Source organism: Marmota monax, unplaced genomic scaffold (genome assembly GCF_021218885.2).
Source record: "Marmota monax isolate L192 unplaced genomic scaffold, Marmota_monax_Labrador192_F-V1.1 WCK01_AAM20220418_F8-fsc00080, whole genome shotgun sequence".
In the NCBI taxonomy this organism is placed as follows: Eukaryota; Metazoa; Chordata; class Mammalia; order Rodentia; family Sciuridae; genus Marmota; species Marmota monax.
In genome coordinates this window covers 151,243-171,282 of record NW_026694750.1, presented here as the reverse complement: position 1 = coordinate 171,282, position 20,040 = coordinate 151,243, and the positions used below count along the sequence as shown (strand labels likewise).

Sequence of the window (20,040 nt, the reverse complement as noted above, 5' to 3'; positions counted from 1 at the left end):
CCACATAAAAATAAACAGATACAATGTATTTTTAAAAAGAAAGTTAAGTCAAGGTTTAAGAAAAAAACAAAGTCCCCGGCACACCTTGCTTCTAAAGCTCCCAAGTCCCATGTCTCGCCTTCATTTTGACTCCAAACATTCGGGGCAAGACCTCAGTGGACCACTCCTGAGGCCGCTCCCTCGGTCTCCGCATGCCCCTGCTGTGACCGTCCCTGGGTTTGGTTGGGGTCTGCCCCAGACCTGGCTGGGCCCTTCCTGTGCCTGCCCAGCTGTCTTCCATTTCTAAACTCAGAACACCTGAACTGCGAAGCTGACCTGGGCCCAGGCTCTGGAAAGCTAAGTGCTCTGCCGGGGGACAGTCAGCCTGCGGCCGCGCAACCCCCCTGTGGCCCGGCACCTCTGGAGCTGCTAGCTGCGGTGCTGTATTGGAAAAGGAAACCCGAGTGACTTTTAACTGGAGTGACTCAGCCAGCACGGCCTTCACACCCCAACATGAAACGCCGGGGTCACGGAGCTGGTGTGCCCAGAGCACACCAGGGCAGGCAGGTCCCACAAAGATCTTGAGCTAATGAGGCGTAATTTATGGACCAGCCTCCAAGGACAAGCCTTGAGTTTCCTGCAAGTTGGGCCCAGGTAAGTAGCCCATAATTAGGCATCAGTCTAATCTCCGTGAGGACAAAGGTCAACTGCATGGAGTTGATCCTGCTTGGGGTCACACTGTCAGGCTGGAGACCTGGACCTGGAGGTCTTGGGGACTCAGAAGAAGTGGACATTGTGGCAGGAAATGGCTGGGACGGATGCTGGCAACAAGCCTGTGGGCGCTGCTCAGCGACCAGGCGAGGCAGGGCTTCTCCGCGCCAGCCCTGAAGTGTACTCCAGACCATTCCAGCCTCCAGGGTCAGAGAGTTCCCTTGGAAAGGCAGGGTCCCCTGGCCCTCCACTCACCCGGTCCAGCCAGGCATCGAGGAGAAACCTCCAACAGCTCCCTAAGGTACTCACCATCAAGCCCACTCCACCTGCCAACACCCAGCTCGAGCGGTCTGCCCTCCCGCCCTCCGCTTCTCCCCAGCTCTGTAGAGGATGGGACCTGGATCCTTGTCTGGTCCTTGTGACCTAGGACTGTGCCCTGATGTCTCAAGTCTAGCCTGGGAGAGCTCTCTGGGCTGAGCTGTCTTCTCTCCTGTGGAGGCGCTGCCCACTCAGCGGGGGGCCGAGTAACACCCCCTCTTCCCATTTTCTTCTCCAAGGCTGAGCCCTCCCTGGGGTCATTCTGCATCACCGGCCCCTCCTCAGCGGGAACTGTGACATCGTCCATCCCCTGGCCCTCTGTGCGGCCCCTTTGTGGTCAGCAGGTGTCAGGGCAGACGCAACCAACATTTTCCCATCAACAATCTCAGGAAACCACCTTAAGACCTCTGGGAGTCAGGACTGGCCCTGCCACTTTGTAGACAAGAAAACAAAGCCGTCCCCCCCCAGACGTCCCGCCCTGGTTTCCAGACCTGTGAATATGGTCGCTTACACGGGAAGGGAAATGAGGGCAGATGGGACGCAATGTGCTGACCTGCTGACTTTAAGACAGATTATTCTGGTGTCTCAAAGGGGCCCAGAGCTATCATGAGGGGCACCGCACATGGACAGGGGGCGGGGGAGGTGACTAAGGAAGAAGGCCTATGATGCGACCTTCCTGAACCTAAAGATGGAGGCAGAGGCATGGCCAGGGGCTGCAGGTGGCCTCTAGAAGCTGCGAAGGACAAGAGATGTCCCCAAAGCCTCCGGAAGGAGCACAGCCCTGGTTTTCAGCCCAGTGAGACCAGGTAGACTTCTGACCTCCGGAACTCCAAGGGGGTAAGTGGGTGTGGTGTGAAGCCACTGGCTCAGGGTCTTTTGCTAGAACAACAAAGAAAGCCCATTCGAGGGACTCTCCAGGCCAGAGCCAAGGTCTGTCCATGATGTGGCCTCTCCCGCTCCCGGGCTGACCTGTCAGCATCACTTGGAACAAACACAGGAGCAGGGACAGAAGTTCCCAGGATTAGACAAGGAGTGAAGGGGAGGGGGATGGGACTGGGGAGGAGTGGAATGAGTGGACAGCACTTCCTGTGTTCATACAGGAACCCACAACCTGCGTGACCCACTTCACGCACACCCATAAGGACGGGAGTTACCCTCCCTGTCTGTGTAACACGCTCGACTGCCGTGTGTCTAAGAGAACAGCAGCAACAAGCCACCTGCCTTCCAGAAATGCCCCGGGCACTCGAGGAAAGCACAGGAGAGGGGTTGGGTTGCCCGTCAAACTCGATCCCAGTCTCACCATCTTGGCCCAAGCTCCTACTGGGAACTCCAGATATGCCATCTCATTAATCCTCACTGGGAAATGAAGAAACTGAGGCTCAGAGAAGTCCAGGAACTTGGAGCCCTGCGGCCAATGAACAGAAGGGCCGGCGTGTGGACGCTGGAGGGCCTGACCCCTGAGCTGGAAGCCCATCCACCACGCCACGCTGGCCCCTTGGAAAGAAAAATGTCCCCAAGACCAGGGTGCTGGGCCTGCCAGCCAAGCAGGCGAGAACCCTCAGCCCACACGGCACCTGAAAGGCCCCTGCCCTCTGCTGCATGCTCACAGGGAAGTGGCTCCGCCAGTCCATCTGTGTGGGGTGTGGAGCCAGGGAACACTGGGTGTGTCTGGCAGGACCCCTGCCACGTGAAGGTCACTCGCACTGCCCCAGTGCTGTGTGCTGACCGCCTCTGGGCTTGTGAGAGGGGTCCCTGTGGGCAGGGCTGAGCGAGCACCAGGGGACCTGCAGACCCCCCACCAGAAGGCCCCGGCCTCAGCTCAGCTCACCTGCCTGTGGCTGCAGGGGAGGGGCAGCTGGCCTCTCACAGAAATGTCGCTTGGAACTGTGACCTGGCAAAGGACCTTTCCCTACTTTTGTACCCCAGTGGCCTTAAATCTTCTAGGAAAGTTCCCAAAGGGAGTCTGTTGATGACCTGCTGGGCCACTTTGGGGCTGCACGTTTTATCTCTGAACTACACACCTCCTGAAGACAGAATGGTTTCAGCTCAACCCTGAGAGTCCATTCCATCTCCATGGTTTGGGGTCAGCAAGTGACCTGATAAGGTCTGTGGGGCTGGATGGACAGGGCCGCTGTACAGGCAGGCAGGTCTCCGGCACTTTCTGCTTGGGATGGTTGAAAGCTGGCTGTGGTCCTTCCACAAGGAGGGACACTGGGCACCTGCACCTGGTTCCCATGTTCCTTGTCACAGCATCCGATTTCCCCAGCAGAAGGCCACATCCCACTCTTAAAACTCCACAGCATGACTGGGGACCGTCCACCTCTAGCTCAGAGATGGGCCTGTGACCATGGCCACTGATGAATAGAATAACACCATCTCTGGTGACTGGCTGAGGCTCACCCACTCTCTGCCCCTTCCAGAGCCGCCGTGCAGAGGACACCTGTCTGTCCACGTGACTGGGGGTGGGGGAACTTAGGAGTCTGCCTAGAGGTGGGGGATGGGGCAGAGGGGCTGAGTCTTCATGATACTATTTGAGCCCCTGGAGCCAGGACCTCTGGTTCAAGAGTCCATGGGCCAATCTGAAGAACGCCCCAGACCTGCCGGTGCGGGGGCAGGGGCTGGGCGAGTGACCCAGCCAGACTCCCTGGCTGCTGAGGCCATATCTGCACAGACTTGCTAGGAGTTATCGGTGCCATCTCTTCAGCCTCAACTGGTCACTTCTGAGCTGACTTTAAGTTACCAATCCTCAGAGTCTTAACCAGAAGACAGTAACGGTGCCTGCCTTGGAAGATTACGCCTAGAAGGGTCCCTGGCATATAGTAGATGCTCAGTAAACACGAGCTCTACCAGCTCTGATGGGTTGGACATGCATTCATTCACGCAAGAAGCATTTATTAAGTGCCTACTGTGAACCAGACACAGTGCTAGGTGCTGACCATACCTGGTGGGTGAGAGGATCATGGCCCCTGCCCCCTTCTGTCTTATAATCTGTTGGAGAAATGACAAACCATGGTGGGTTGCCATGGTAACCCATAACTTTGGCCTCACCACAGCCCTGGCCAGTTGAGCTACTTGGACACAGAGATGGAGGTGACTAATGCGCTGTGTAGGGGAAGCTGGGTGGTGAGGCGTTGGCAGCCAGCAACCCAGTGAAGGCCCAGCCTCCACCCCGCCTCTCCAGCCCCGGCTCCTGGGCCATAGGACCAGTTCCTGTCAATAAGCAAAGTGCTCACGGTCACCAGTCATGGCAACAGGGTTTGAGGGCCCAAATGGGAGGAAAGAGGCTGGGCTCCAGTCTCCCACAGACTTCCAGAAGGGCCCAAAGGCTAAGATCCCCCGAGGGCTTCTGTGGGCGGAATCCTCTCCTTGCTGGGTGATCCCAGGATCAGGGTGAGACAGGCCAGTGGGTCCTTGGTCCTGGCAGAGATCTCTGCAAAAGGTGCAGAACTGGGGCAGTGGGAGGGGGCACCACCACCCCCAGAGCTGCCACCGCCCCAACCAGGAGCTGACGTTTCTTGCAAATGCTCTCGAGATGAGCGAGGAGGCTTCTAGAAGTCATCTCCCTAAATGTTTCTGATGAGGGAGCCAAGGTCCAGAGACAGTCACCTGCCCAAGGTCACACAGCTGGTTCCTGGGAAGGCTCCTAAGATCTATGGGGTTCGGAACTGTTTCCCAGGAGCCTGGGCTGCCCTAGGCAATGCATGAGGGCTCTGGGTGGGTGACCCAGCCTTCGTGACACTGGTATGGGGTCAGCCTTGGCTGTGGGGATGCTGGTCCAAGTCACACTCTCCCAGGGCTGGGTCTTCTCTTTAAAGCAATGTTGTCCCCACCCCACAAATGCACACAAAAACTTGACATGGATTCTAAGCTACGAAACAGGCAGGAACTCTGGCACGGTGGCCTGTGATCCCAGCGACCTGGGAGGCTGAGGCAGGGAGACCGCAGGTTGGAGGCCAGCCTCAGCAATTTAGCAGGAGCTTGTTTCAAAATAAAATTCAAAAGGACCAGGGGTGTGGCTCTGGGTTTAATCCCCAGTACCCCACCTCCCGCCCCCCTCAAAAAAAGCCAGAAGTGAAGCTGAGGTAGTTAAGTGGAGGTAGGGCCCTCAGATTCCACTTGCTCCACCTCCCTCCTGCAGGCCCCAGGGTGCTCTGGAATCCAGAGTGAAAACTTGGTCTTGGACCCTCAGCGGGTGTTGAGAACGGTCTGGGGCCTGCTGGAGCTCGGGTGTTGGCAGAAGTGGGTCTCATAGGCAGGTGACAATGACGACACACACCTCCCTAGAAAGATGATTCAGTGTGGACAAAATGACCGTGTCCTTCATCGATCGACTGCTTTTCTAGTTCCTTCTCTCTGAAAGGCCTCTGAAAAAGGGGGCTCAAGGTCACACTTCTCAAAACAGTGCTTAGACCCAATGGCCTTTGTCAGGCTGACCACTGTTGGCCTTCAGCACTAAGTCACAAATCTCTACTGTCCACTCTGAGCTCGGCCCTGGCTTCTGAGTCCCAGGACACCAGAGCCTGCACTGGCGCGTGGCCTGTTCTGGGCCTGTGTCTCTGCCCGGCGCAGGACTTGGGTGGATTTGGACGGGATCTGGGCTGAGCCTGCTCAACCTGTGTCTAGGACAGGTGTGTGTGTGTGGGGGGGGGGGGGCAGGACTCCTTAAAAGTACAAAAGTGTCACTGTCATTCTTCTGGGGTCAGAGTTCTTCAGATCCTTGAGGGGCTCTACAACCAGCAAAAGATTAGGACTTCCTGCTTCCCCCTCGGTGCCCACCTCCTTCAAGAAGTCTTTTAGGACCCCGCTTCCTGCACAGCGACCTCTCCCTGTCTGTACATCAAAGCATTCAGGTCATTTCTGAGGGCTCCTGGTCACCTCGGGTTTGGTTGGAGGGCCCTCCCCCTTGTCCCTCCACAGGGGTCCTGGCATCTTTAAGGTGATACACTAGTTGTACTGTGCTGCTCTCCTATCAGCTGACCCTTTAAAATAAACCCTGGTAGCTGCTGCTGACCTTAATCCTCTGGCCAGCACCCCATTCATTGTATGCAAATACTGCCACTGGGCGCCCTGAGGAATATTTGTGTAAACACGGATTTAACTGCATCCCTGCCTGCGTCCTGTTGACTCAAGTACTGCTTATCAAACTTCTCTCCAGAGCCCTTTGTGTACCAGGCTCCAGGATTTAATAGTTTGTCTCTTGACCTCTCCATAACCCTGAAAGAGGCCGGCTGGGCCAGGCGGAGATTATCTGTCCCCATGGGGAAAGCTCTAGTTCTGAGGCCAGGAATCCTGGGTCCAGAGTCAGCCTCCAGCCAAGCTGGGCGCTAGAGGGGCCTGCTGCTCCTGCCTCTCAGAGAGGAGGCCAGCCCTGCCTGCCCAGGTCAGGAGGACCAAGCCATCCTGCAGAGCCCTGAGGCCTGCATGTCACCCCTCTCGTATATGTTGTGACAGCCACACATCGCCACAGCCATGTCCAGGATCATGATCATCACCAGCCACGCACACGACCACAGTTGTGTGGCCCACCCCAGCCTCAGGACACCAAAGAAGCCATCAGCACCTACTTTTGGGGGCTGCAGGGGTTCAAGTCAGGTGCAGTATGTGAGCGTGCCCGCCTGGCCCCCTTCCTCCCACCTGTCATTTCCAGCACCTTGGAAAACGCGGATCAAGGAGTGACAGACAGTGTGGACCTGGCAAGGTCAAGCGGAGAAGGGTCATCTTCCCTTCATTTTTAAGTTTTAGTTGGTTGACGTTGGTATCCATTCCTCCTTCTGCCCCCTACCTACTTCTGTCCTGGTTACTGTCACAGATGTCACTCTAGTGATGATGACTCATGGAATCTGAGGAGTGCAGGGCCAGATCTACATTGCTGAGTTCCCCTGCAGAACCTTCTGGAACAGGCCCCAGGCCTCTCCCATACTGGAAGGCAGCTGATGTCATCTCCCACCTCTGACGTAGTCAACTAAACTCCCATGGAGTTGCCACCCAGCTCAAGTGGTGGCTTCCAGTCCCCATCCTCCTGGGCCCACTCCCTGGACACCTTTAATTGCCCAAGGACACTCTCAAAGTTCGAACGACACTGAGCGCAAAGGTCCAAAAGCTCTTTGATCAAACACAACTGAAATATGCGGTTTCACCCGCTGCACCACACAGTGGGTTCTATGGTACTTTCAGGGGAGTTAAGCTTTACTGCCACTAAAAGACCCCTCCCAAAGCAACGAGAGCTTTTAAACCTGGGGATGGGCATGACTCCAGGAGTGCCAAGGGCCACAGGGAGAGAACTCGGTTTACGTGGTTCCCTGCGGCATCTCCAAGGCCAAGTTTGCTGAATCAATGGATGAAGTGACATGTCACAAGCCCTCAGAGCTGGGTCACCCTGCAGTGGGTCGTCACTGCTCACCCAACTTCCAATAAGAACAGACCAGGACCCTGCGGAGGGCAGAGCAACCCAGCAGACACCCCGCTCCAGGCCTGGGTGCCCACGGCTCGCAGGGCCACCTGCACCCCGACTCAGCGGCTTTGACCAGGAAGATTCTGGAGGAGCCCTCAACTCTTCTACAATCCCAGTGCAATAACAAGAGCACAGCCCTGAGCTCAAAGAAGGTGATGAAGCCACATTGTCGTGAGGTTCCCGGGAGCCACAGAAACCCAGCTGCCCGGTCCGAACCCCCACCTGCTTCCCCACTCCCCAGACAGGCGCTCCTGCGAAGGCTGGGGTGACGTCACTGCTCCACTCCGAACCCTGCACAGACTTCCAACTGCACTCAAAGTCAAAGCCAAAGCCAGTCCTGGTCTGCAGGACCCACAGCTCTGACCATCAGCCACCGGTTCTGTCCTTCCTGCCTCCTCCTCACCCCTTACCCCCTGCTCCAACCATGCTGGCTGCTTTGAGGTCCCCAATACCCGGCACCCGCCCTTCTCTGAGGCTTTGCTCCTTCCTCTGCCCGGAATGCCCCTTTCCTGGGACCTTTCCTCAAAGTCCCTGGCTCAGTGTGACCTTCTGGGCCTCCATTCTAGCCCATCTCTGACCCCCTTCCCGCATTTGCCTTCTCCTTGGCGTTGACCGCAAATGAATGTACTATTTATCTGGTTTATTACATCTGTGTCTCTTATCCTCGCAAGGCTCAAAACTGTGTAGAATTTGATGGTGGTGCTAACGCCTTCCTGGTTGTCCTGGGTAGAAGGGACCCCTCCTCATAAACATAGCTGAGGTCATTCTCCCAAAGTGGTGACTTCAAACAAATAAGAGGGAAACGGAGCAGAGAGAGTAACCGTAAAGATAAATATGAGCGGGCTCGTATCTGAATCGTCAGAAGGGCCCTGTGCAGCCAGTGACAAATGCACTTAGTCTACGGGGAAAAAAAAAAAAATAGAAGAACTTGAAGTCCAAACAGGAATCACAGAGAGCCGGGCGTAGTACACACACCTGTAATCCCAGCGACTCGAGAGGCTGAGGCAGGAGGATCTTGGGGTCAAAGCCAGCCCCAGCAACTTAGTGAGGCTCTGTCTAAAAGATAAAAAGAGCTGGGATGTGGCTCAGTGGTTAACTGTCCCTGGGTTCAATACCTGGTACAAAAAAAAAAAAGAACAGGAAAAGAAAAAAAAACAACCAGGAAACTCGAATACGCCGGCCAAGGAGTCAGGGCCCCCTCAATTTCATGGACACTCCAGGATGAAAACATTCTACAAGAATTGAAATAAATCACTGGCAGGCAGACAGCTACCTGGTGGCTGCTGAGAGGGCTTGGAAGTGGCTGTGGGTGTCCCACGGAGTGGGGGCACCGAGTCTTTTCCAGCCCAGAGCTGCTTCTTTTTCACTTAGTGGGATCTGATGACGGCAGGAAAGGCTGAGATAACCTGCCAGGAGGACAAACATCCTTCCCCAAGTCCCCTATTGTCAGTAAGCCGCCCGCCCGGTTTGTGGTAATTTGTTAGAGAGGCCACAGGAAGCCTGCACATGCGTGTGCGAGAACACACACACACACACACACACACACAGTCTTGGGCTTCTGTTGTAAGCCCTATCTCCCCGCTTTGCTCATCTCTGCTGCACCCCCAGAGGCCCAGGGCTGGGCCAACACTCGCCAGACCCTGTGGACAGGCTTGGGAGTGGAGTCTCTTGGGGACTGTCAAGGGCATGACGGGCCTGGGCAGCCTCCAGGGCGAGGAGTGGGAAGGACAGGGGGGCTTGCAGAATGGGGGAGCATTCCAAAGCTACCTGAAGGACGAGTTCCGAGCCAGGAACAGGGCTGCAGGCCACACACTGCGAGTGCAGATATGAGGGTTTTCACCCACCTCCCAAACACGCCCTGGAGTCCCCAGCCTGGCACTGGGCCCACACAGAGTGCCCCTCAGCCACAGGCCCAGGGCTCTCATCAGCCACCTGCCTGACACTGGACCAAAGGCTGGAAAAGCCACAGTAGCCACAGACAGTCCACAGCCCCTTCCATTCCTCCTCCTCCCAGGAGTGCCTGCTAAAATCATGTCAAGTCAAAGACCCTGGGGACTGGTCAGGGACAGTGGGTGGGTCTGAGCTTTGTGAAAGCTTTGGTGAATTCCAGGAGGCCACAGAAAATTAAAAAGAAATGTAGCAGGAAGGACCTAGCAAGCGCCTTCCCCTTGGAGACCCTAATGGCCCAGTCTCCAACCTCTGGATAATCCTCTTGTGGGTGAGGATTGCTGTTTTCCGCTTAGGAACTTTCGAACTCTGAAACGTCTGTGTTCCTTTAAGAAAATCCTCTTTTGGATCAGCTTTGTAGCCTGGGACTCTCTACCACTCACAAATGTCGCCAGATCGCTTCACTCAAGGCCGTTATGGAAACTGGGTTGTCACCCCCCTCTTCCTGGACAGGTCAGCTGTTTGGAGGGACACTGATATGTCCTCTTTGGGGACCTCTCCCCTCCAGATTCACTCCCACCAGAACCCAGACAGGGAGGGCTCTCAGGGGAAGCCACCTGCCCAACAGCAACGCAGTTCAAAGTGCCAGCCCTGCCCAGTGCTCCTGGGCGACCCTCAAGCTCACTATTCACACCTGTCCCCAGCCCACTCAGCTGTTTCTCTTGTAAATTCCCAACTCCCACAACACTTGGTCCTTTGTCCCCAAGGCCATGGAACTTCGAAACACTCCTGGCCCTGGGGATTGTCCCAAAGTCCACTCACTGGCCCCAGATGCACTCTGGCAAGAAGCCGGAATTCCAAATTGCCCACCATGACAGCAAGCGGAAGGCTCATTAGAAAGCAGCCCCAGTAATGGGTCAGATCATTATGAGCTGCAGGGAGCCCTCGTGATCATCCTGCCAGGTCCATGACTGACCCTAGTATGAATAGCACTGGGAAGTTGCAGGGCCCTGTGGGTCCGGTTTGGGTGAGCCTGCTACCAACTTAAGACACATTTGCAATTGGCCCCAGGCTTATTTCCTGGAAGAGGGTGTCCCTTTCCAAGGCAGGTGGGGCCGAGGCTTCCAGTGCAGGAACTGGCGGGCCCCACCTGCACGTTATACCCCCTCCCATGCCATGGCCTTCCTTCATGTAGGATTGTTTATAGTCAGTCAAGTTTTTTCAGGTCGACCAAGAACTCCCCAAGCCTACTGCAGTCAGTTACAAGCCTCAGGACTTGGGCCAGCTGGAAGATTCAGAAGCCTCTGTGGGTTGCAGACAGCTAAGGAATGACAATCACATACAATTGTCCCAAACAATCCCCTCCCCAGTCTGCCCTCCCATGGATCCCCCTTCGGCCAAGGGCTCAGGCAGGAGCCCTGCCCTGGGGCATCCAGGGAAGGAAGTGAAACTGCTGAGAGCAACCCTTCCTTCCTCTTACTCGCACGTCCAAGGGTTAAAAACACTTCCGAACTCTCCTTCCAACGGCAAGGTCAAGCAGCTGTCCAAGCCACCCAAGGAGAAGAGGGAGTCGTGGACAGCTGGCCCCCCACTAGCTTGGTGGTGACAGGCCCTGGCAGCCTGGCTAAGGAAGAGTTAATCGGCAATCAGCTTTGGCTGATAGTTCAGACTCCGAAGTTCAGTCCCAGTCCGAGCCACCCCGGAGGGATTGTAAATCTCAGGGCAGTATTTAACAAAACAAAAGCAACCTGGAATTACATGCAGGTTTGGTTTTCTACAGTACATATTTACTTAATCCCCAAGGTATGTGGCTCCGTGTCAGATCAGCTGGCTTTGCTGGCCCTCTCGCCCCCTGGTTCACAACAGTTTAAGTTTCAAACTAATTCCCTGTTTTCGCTCTTCCTCTTCACAGGGCTGGCTGGAGACGGCCTGGCCTGCCGGCCTCAAATCCCTCTCTCGATTGCTCTTGTCACTGGGTGAGTCAGCCCAGCTGAGTTGGGACTGGGGTGACAGCGGCTCACCCTCCCCACTTCTGCAGCACCAGGTCTCCAAAAACGGAAACAGGAGGTGCTGGGACCCCCAAAATATTAAAGGCAGTGCCCAGCGAGCAGGACCCTCCCCTCGGTGCCACCTCCCCAAGGCTGTGTTGGGGGAGGGGGCAGGGTCGAAGGTGAGAACAAGGGCTCTTTATCAGCTGCTGGTTACCCCCTCCTCCTCTGTCCTAATTTCCACCTGGGCCTTCTAGTGCCTGTGCTGCCAAGACCCTCTCCTTCCTTTTCAAGCCCAAACCAAATACCCCCTCTCCAGTGTCATTAGAGCTGCAGTCCAGTCCGCCAGGTTGGGGCTGGGAAGGGGGTTGCCAAGGAAAACACTGAGCCAACTAGCAGGCGGCTCCCCGCTCTACCAGGGAGCGCGCACACCCTGAACTCAGCGGGTGGTGGCACTAGGGGGGAAGGCAAAGGGGGGTCACAACACGTGGAGAATGGGTGGGTCTCCTAAGTTTCGGGATGGGGGCAAACAGCCAGCCACCGATCCCCCAGGAGCCGACGAGCTCGGGACCTGCCAAAATAGACAGTCTGGTGCCGGGAAATCCACAAGGTGAAACCGAGGAGCTCAGCGCTTGCGTGTGGCGCAGGGGAGTGGGGTGGCCAGAGACACTCAGCTCCCGGGCGAGGGATCGGGCGGCCGCAGCAGGTGGGGGCACCCCGCGCCAAGGGCCGCTGGCCCTCAGCGCCCACTCCCGGGAGTCGCGGTGCCCACGTACCTTTCTGACGCCGCGCTCTGCAAACTCGCGAGCCAGCTGGCGCCCAATGCCTCTGCCGCCGCCGGTGATGAGGACGTTCTCCCGCGACAGGTCCCGCAGCTTGGCGGGCAGCACCAGTCCGACGGCTGCTTTCGCCACTAGATAGATCATCTGCAGAGGGAACACCACCAAGGCGCCCAGCCATTTCCACACCATCCTCCGCGCCGCGGAGCCGGGCAGGGGGCGAAACTCCCCGGACTGAACAAAACAGGAATTAAAAAAGAAAACACCCCAAAACAATAATAAATAAACCGAATACAAAAGAGAGGCGTCCCACCTGGTCACTCTTGAAATGACCTTTCCACAAATGCAAAGCACCGGCTGAGAAAAGTTGGTGGTGGGGGGGGACTTAAAAAAAAAAAAAAAAAAAGATGAATCCTCGGGAGGAGAAAAAGCGTCTTATAAGGTTGGGACCGTGGAGGGGTGGAGGGGAAGCCGGAGGTGGGAAGTTCTAACAAGAAGTTTCTTGCCCTAGCAGCCGTGCCGGCTGGGGAATTCTCAGGTAATGTTTACAGACTGACAGAGGAGTTTAGGCAGGGAAAGAAAAAAAAAAAAAAAAAAAAAAAAGGCACCAACCACCCGCGCGCACCCTGCCACAGTCCCGCGGTTTCAAAGTGCAAGATTAAAAAAAAAAAAAAGCCGTTTCCAAATTGTAGCGCGCCCCCTTCTCCAGGAAAAAAAAAAAAGTGGGGGAAAAGTGCTTGGAGCTCCCAATTTCAGCCTGCGAAAGTCTCCCGACTCATTGCTATTCTTGGGCTCAGGAAATTGCTTAAACGCGATCTGATTGCCAGCAACGTGCAGGAGAAGTGGGGGGTCCGGGTGTCAGTTTCTTTACGTGCAGGGCTCGCCCTCGCGCGCGCTCGCTCGCTCTCTCCGGCTCCCTCCCTCTCTTCCAGCAGAGGCTGGGAGTTGCCGCTCAATCCGGTTCCCTCTCTCTTCCTTTTAGATTTATTGCCTTCTTTTTGTCCTTTCCAACTTGGAGAGGGCCCGGGCGTGGAGCGCGCGTGGATCGGATGAGTGGATCGTCTGCGCGGCGTTATTCATTCGCTCCTGGGGCAGCTGCGGCGCGGAGCAAGAGGGCGGCCCTCCCCACCCCCCATTTTTTTTAATACCCCATTAAGTCTGATTGACAGTTAAAGTTGTTCCGAGGCTTCACTACCGTTCCTCTGAGTGGCTGCAGCGACCTCCCCTCCCCCTGCGCCGTCGCGGGGCGCGCGCCTGGGCGCGCACACGGGCTCGCAGCGACTCGCTCACTCCTGGGACCGGCTCCTGTCTCTGCAAGCCGGGACTTGCCGCCGGTGTCCCTGAGGGCTCGCAGCTGGAACTCAAACACGCTGGAACCGACTCCAGCGAGCCGGCTCCTCCCAGAGACATTCTTCTTGGCCCCGGCCAGGTGACCACCCCAGCGTGCGGGGCAGGCTCCGGGGAGCTCGCGCATGCCTCGATCCAACCAGGTCGCCTAGAGTTTATTTCAGGTCACTTGGTCATCCCCTGCCTCCAGGTACAACCAGGAAGCCACGCCCCATCTTTGCCCAGACGCCCTCTATCTTTACAGAGTGTGCTTTCTAAGTCTGATCCAAGTCTCACACGTTGCTTGAGCTGGTGGGGGGACCCACTGGGAAGCAGGGTTTTGTTTTGGGGGGTGGGGGTGGGCAGAGTAAAGGAACCTCCGCCCCAGGTGCCAATAAAATCCCCATAAGATTAGCTGGGAGCATATTTATTGCTCATCGGGGCTAGAATTACCTTGATTGACAGCAATTTCCTTAATAACAAAAGACTGTAAACAAAACATCTTAAACCCGAATTTTGGGCTGCTCAAGGAGCAGCTCCTCTCTTTGGGTCGTCTTTGGGGTGTCTGGCACCCACCTTGCCATCTTCTGCCTTTCCCAGCAAGAAGGTCTCCTTGCTGGAGGGTGGGACTGAGCTATTTAGAGTTGTCTGTTGGAGGAAGTCTGGGAGGTGAGTCACCCGAAAAAGCAGCCCCAGTTAAAAGTGCTGATGGGACTTGCCTCCCGCCCCCTCTCGATGTCCCTGGGCTGAGGAGGGAGAGTGAGCCAGGGAGCTTCCCTGTAATCTGGGGCAGCCTTTTCCAGTCTGAGACTTGTTCAGACTGGGAGGCCTGGGCCTCAGCTCCAGAGGCTCTGATTCAGCAGGTCTGGGTGCACGGGAGAAGGTTGTTTGGATGGATGCTCTGTGTGGGTGAGAAAGTCACTTTGAGAAATGCTGATTTGGGGAGGAGAGGACTGGGGACCACCTTCTCACCAGCAAAGGCACTGTGGTTCTGGGGAGAAGTTTGGCAGGTGAAGATCTTCCTTCCTTTGGGGTGAATGGGAACTGCTGGAAGAGCAAAAGGGAGCGAGCGGAAGGTCAGAACTCAACGCCTTACACCGAGGGCCTGTGTCCTCACATGTAATCCTCCCACTGACCTTACAGCAGTGGCACCCACAGCCCATTTTCCAGGTTACCCAGCCAGGAAGTGCAGCAGGGAGGGATCCAAATCCAGACTTCATTCCTCTCCCCACCCCACTCCACTCTGGCAAGAGGGAAGGGGGAGGTGGAGGACCAGGCTCCCAGGCTCCAAGGGCTGCTTCCACCCCACCCTCCAAGAGGATGGCCCAGGGCGGCCCACTGTCTTCCTCGACTCCCAGCACCCCACTAAAGGCGGGAATGCAGTCTGGGGACTCCTTTTTTCCATCTTTGAAGTTATAAAACTGGGACAGAAATTCCAGCCTGGCAGAGACAGACCCACCAGGCCTCTGAAGAGGACTCAAAGCTGGGTACCCCCCAGACTGTGCCTGACTCTGTGCTCATCTGTTATCCTTGGAGCCGCCTAGTGGCCAGTGTCAGACACTACACATCCAAGCTGCCCAAGCTTTCAGCTGACCGCAGTCCTTCTTCGGTCCAACTGTGCTTTTATTCCCTCCACGTAAAGTTAACACCTTGAGTCTAAAAGGACTTGCAAAGATCTTAGTCCCCTTCACCTTTTCATGGCAGAAAACACCAAAGCACGGAGGTATCATCCAGCAACAAGCATGGTTACCCCAAGCAGTTACCTTGCGCTGTCTGATGCTGGACCATCTGGGTGACCACTAGGTCCCACTTATATCTCTTGGGCGTGTGATTGGGATGGAGGGTGGCCATGGGGGGAAGGAGAACCCAAATGGACTTGCACATGGGCCCTGCACACATTTTCTCATTTAATTCCCCTAGCAGCCTGGGGAGAATGGCAGACCCCAGGGACAGCCAGAGGTAGGTGGTGGCTCTGTTTCTGCTAGGGTCACCTTCAGGATGTGGAGTGTGGTTTGGCATTCCTGTGAGCCTCAGACTCCCCCAGCATCAGCTGCCAGGGAGGAGCATTGGGGCTAGAATTACCTTGACGGACAGCCATTTCCTTAATAAGAACGACTGTAAACACCCCACAAATCCCAGGGAAGACGGGGCACAGGGGCACCAGGCTGGAGGTGTGCAGGGTCAGCAGGCCAGGCCTAAAGGTCCTTGTGGTTTCAGTGAGAACTGCACGGGACACATCCTTCCCAGCCAGTCCCCTCATCCTCCACCGGTGTTTACCCCTCCTCTCTCAGTTTCCTCCGGGCGGGAGGTACAGAATCTCACTCCAGGGTGAAGTTTGGAATTTCACGTCCAGGCCTGGGAGGAGGGCCCCACACTGTCTGCGCTCCCCTCCAGACAATGTGAAAGGGGCCTTTGTGGGCTTGGTGGGAGAGGTGAGCTGCAGCCTGGAGTGCTAACTTTTTCCATGACTCAGTCCTGCCAGCCAGGGAGGTGTGAGGCCAGACAGGGAGGCTGGAGCTGTGGCTGAGCTGCCTCCCGTCCTTGGTGAGCGGAGGGAGCACTGAGAGGCGCCGAGCCTTAGAGTTAGAGGTAGACTGCCCAGGAAGCCGGCCCTGCCTGGGCCACTGGGTGGTAGCTGTTCCCCGACCACTGGAGCCGGTTCCATCTTTCTTGGACCATTCTACCCCAGTTCCAAGCATACACAGGCTGCGTGTTCTTCATTTACAAGGCATATTCTTTACCACCACTGCGGCTGAAAGTTGGGCCCCAAACGCCAACAATTTAAAAAAGTGGGTCTCGAGCCTTGTCTTACTGAGAGAGACTGAGAGAACTTAAGAAGTCACTCATCTGTTGGGCACGAGGTGCATCTCTGGAATCCCACCAGCTCGGGAGGCTGAGGCAGGAGGATCATAAGTTCAAACCAGCCTCAGCAAGACCAACAGCTGCTAAGAGGTGGAGGTGCTCCATTTACTTTCAAAGCATATAAGCCTCAGACCAGCAGCAGGAGAGGATCACCCAGGGATTCCCGGGCTCCCTCCCAGCCTTCCAGAACCAGCATCTTCAGGTGGGGCATCTTCACGGAGACTGGGTAGGTGGTTGCTGGTTGCTGGGTGGAGGGGAAGATGACCACCACTGCTGCCTCTCTGTGTCCCCATGTCACATGCAGTGCCTGCATGAAGCTTCCCTGCCTCTTCTGCCGCCACTTGGGCTCCTCCTTCCTTGGCCTGTGGCTCTCACTAGCTCCACGGATGCCAGCGAGGAAGGATGGTGGACCGGCTTGGAGGGGCAGGGGCGTGGTCGGTCAGCTGCCCTGCAGAGCTGGGGCTGGCACATCCTCATTTCAGGGTTACCCCCACCTGACCTTCCTCCTGGGGGGACAGGGCCATGAATCCTGCTCCCCAAAGCCCCCGAGAGGCCCCTCCCTGCCGAGGCTGGCCCAGGCACCCTCTGGCCATCCTGCTGCCCCCCGACAGCTGGGATGTCATCAGAGTCTCACCTAGGGTTGTAGCTTCTAGAGGGTTCTGGAGGGTGGGCCAGGCTGGCTTTGTGGACCTGTGACCATCCGTCACCCTGGGCCCCTGCTCTGGCCCCGTGCTCTGGCTGACACCCTCTGTCCCCCTCCAGGGATTGTGCTTCGCCTTGTGTGGGGCACTGAGGCCAGGTCAGCTTTCCCCAGGGCAGAAACGGAGTCACTGAAGCCAGACATCAGGAGCAGGGACATGAAATGTCCCCCGAGGTGTGTCTTCAGTCACCCACACTCTTGCCAGGCTCTGATCTAGGTGCCGACAGACAGCGGTGAGCCGAACAGCAGAGCCCTTGCCCCCGGGGCTGGCTTCCTCCCTTTCCACACGGGGAGCCCTACTTGACCACAGGAAGGGGGGACAGAGCAGTGGGGTGGCCCCCAGGACCCACTTCCATCAACGGCCCCCCTCCTAGAGTTTCCCTCCTCCCAGCAGTCCAGCAGTTCACTCAGCCCGGAAGCCATCGTGGGCCAGCCAGGGGTGAGGGTGGGGCCCTCGAGAGCCCATCACGTCCCAAAGCCCGACCTCGGGACACGGTCGCACTGGAGAACAAGCCTTCAGTAAGGAGCTTTGGGGTCCCAAGTGCAGCAGGGTGGGGGGGCCAGTAGTGGGGTTTGAAGACAGAGTTATTGGGTGCCGGGGAGAGTCACAGGGGCGAGGGGACAGCAATGGGTGGGTAGGTGAGTGATGGGCGCAGGATGGCTGGGAAGCCCCTCTGAGATAATTTTTGGGCAGAGAGCAGAGTGCAGTGTCCCCCCCCCAGGACCTCTGGTGGACAGAGTCCTCCTGAAGGGACAGGGAGCCCCAGGCAGGGCATGGGGGGCTGGGACAGCAAGCAGAACTGGGAGGTGGGTGCCAAAGGGGTGGAGTGGGGCAGGGCAGGGGGTGGGTGGGTGGGGTTGGCACTGGGGTGGGGGCTGCGTGGTCACAGTATGGACCCTGGGCCAGGGTGGTCTGCATCACTTGGACACATGTGAGAAGTGCAGACTCCCAGGCCCCGCTCAGACCTCCCGAATCCACCCGACCCTGCATCTCATCCAACAAGAGCCCTGGGAGCCCCTGTGCCCACTGGGGTGTGAGGGGCACAGCAATGGGGGACTGCGTTTCCTCTGCAGTGTGCCTGGGGCCTTGGGAGGGGCGGTCCAGCACACAGGTGGACCATGGCATCTGTGTTTGAGAAGCCTGCCTGGCCACCAGGTTGGGACACAGTGGGAGCTCAGGGTGGACGCAGCAACAGTGGTAAGGATGCTCTGTGGGGGCTCAGGCTGGGGATGGCCCCGGGTTGCCAGGGTGATGATGGGGGTACAGTTCAGGGGCTTCCCAAGGATCACCGTCCTTCCAAGGAACAGAAGTCTTGGGGGCCAAATTCTAGGAGCCAATGCTAGTGCCCACTGCTGAGCCACTCTGCCCCCCTGCCTTGCCCTTCCTCCAGCTGTGTGTGTGTGTGTGTCTGTGTGTGTGTGCACATTTGTGTGTGTGCTACTGCTGCTGGGGTTGGAACCCGAGGCATTATGCAAGCTGGGCATGTGCTCTGCCACTGAGCCCCACCGCACCCCACCCATTCCTCTGTCTCTAGCAAAAACATTTATTTATTTATTTATTTATTTATTTATTTATTTATGCTAGTGGGGCTGAACCCGGGGCACTCTAGTACTGAGTCACATCCCCAGCCCTTTTTTTAAAAATTTGAGACAGGGTCTTCTAAGTTGCTGGGGCTGGCCTTGAACTTGTGGTCCTCCTGCCTCAGCCTCCTGAGTTGCTGGTCTTACAGGCTTGTGCGGCCGTGCCCAGTTGCAGAAGGATGGTGAGTGACACCAGCAACTGTGCCGTGCTCCACTCACACATGCAGACACACGTGAGTGCGACCAGACACTCCCGCTTCCTCTCACAATTGGCTTCTTTTCCCTGAGCAGAGCCGGCCAGCGTTGTGGCGCGAGAGGCCTGGATTTGGAAGCACTTCTGGTCTAGTGGAAAGAGTGTCACATACGGTTTAAAACTGGTCTTGGAGGGTCTTTGCCAGCATGGCTGCCTGGGGCACATAAACTGTCCAAGATGGCCAGCCCGGGCCTCTTGCCCGGCCAAAGCAAACAGAGGGGCGCGGGTGGGGCTGGGCCTCTGTGGGGAGGGGACGCTTGGGCGCCTCGGCATTCAGGAAAGTGAGTCTGGAAGACTTGAGACAGTTTAAAACCCTCGTAAACCACCTCCCCTTCCTATCCAGAGCCTCTGCCAACGGGCCCCTCTCCTGCCAGCCTTCCTCCTGGCCTGCGGGTCTAGACACATAAAATGCAGGTAGAATGGATCCTTTCAGCCCAGATGGTGCCCCTCCCACCCCCCACAGGTGGCTGTTTTCCATGGAATTAGTCTCCCTGCCCCTCCTGGGCAGGGCGGAGGCTTCCTCTTCCATTAAGCTTCAGAACCCCAGGCCGGCCTTGGGGAGAGGGGTTTGCAGGGAGCTGTCTGAGAGGACGCTGGGGACGCTGGGGTAGACTGTTTATTCTGGCCGCCAGGATTGGAGGGGTGGGGCACAGGCTGGAGCCAGAGGGGGGCGGGGCAGGAACATGGGTGTGGGGGGTGCACTGAGCTAGGGAACAGGCCCCAGGGGGCGAGTCACCTGAGAAAACTGGGGCCGAGGCCAGGAGGCACCTGGTGGCCCTCTCCTCCCTCCTGCCCCTGGTCAAATAATTCTAAACCAGCTGTGGTTTGAAGCTGCTCCTTAGCTGTGGGAGCTTGGGCAGGTGATTGGCCTGGAGCCTTTGTTTCCTCGTCCCTGAGGTGGGATTGGAGCTGGTGCTCTTGAAGTCCTGGGGTTCAGGAAGCCCAGTGGCTGTTAGTTGCCTTCTGCTGGCTGCAAGCCTTCAAAGACCACTCTCTCTTGGGTAGCCTGGGGGTGAGGGTGGAGCGGGGTGGGTGGGGACCCAGCTGGGGCCAGGGGAAGGCTAAATCCTTGGCCTCAACCCAGAATTGAAATCAGGAGTCTTTTCTGTAAAGGGCTGTGTGGGCCCTTCTGTCTCTGTAGCCTCAAGTTGTCACCTCTGCTTTGGCAGCCCCAAGGCCTCCACAGGGGGTGCACAGGGGAATAA

At 57.0% G+C, this 20,040-nt stretch overlaps 1 protein-coding gene across 3 annotated transcripts in view; it reads right to left on the bottom strand.

Moving 5' to 3' along the window:
* The window catches only part of Dhrs3 (dehydrogenase/reductase 3), a 32,020-nt gene extending 19,459 nt beyond the window's left edge, over positions 1 to 12,561 (bottom strand). For 2 of the 3 annotated variants that reach the window (XM_046424446.2, XM_046424447.2), the window contains exon 1: positions 12,111 to 12,305. In XM_046424446.2, the coding sequence (XP_046280402.1) occupies positions 12,111 to 12,305 (195 nt within the window). Of the gene's footprint in view, positions 1 to 12,110; positions 12,306 to 12,426 lie in introns of those variants that run through there. The other variant, XM_046424448.2, reaches the window with a different exon arrangement.
* Positions 12,562 to 20,040: the final 7,479 nt, after the last annotated feature.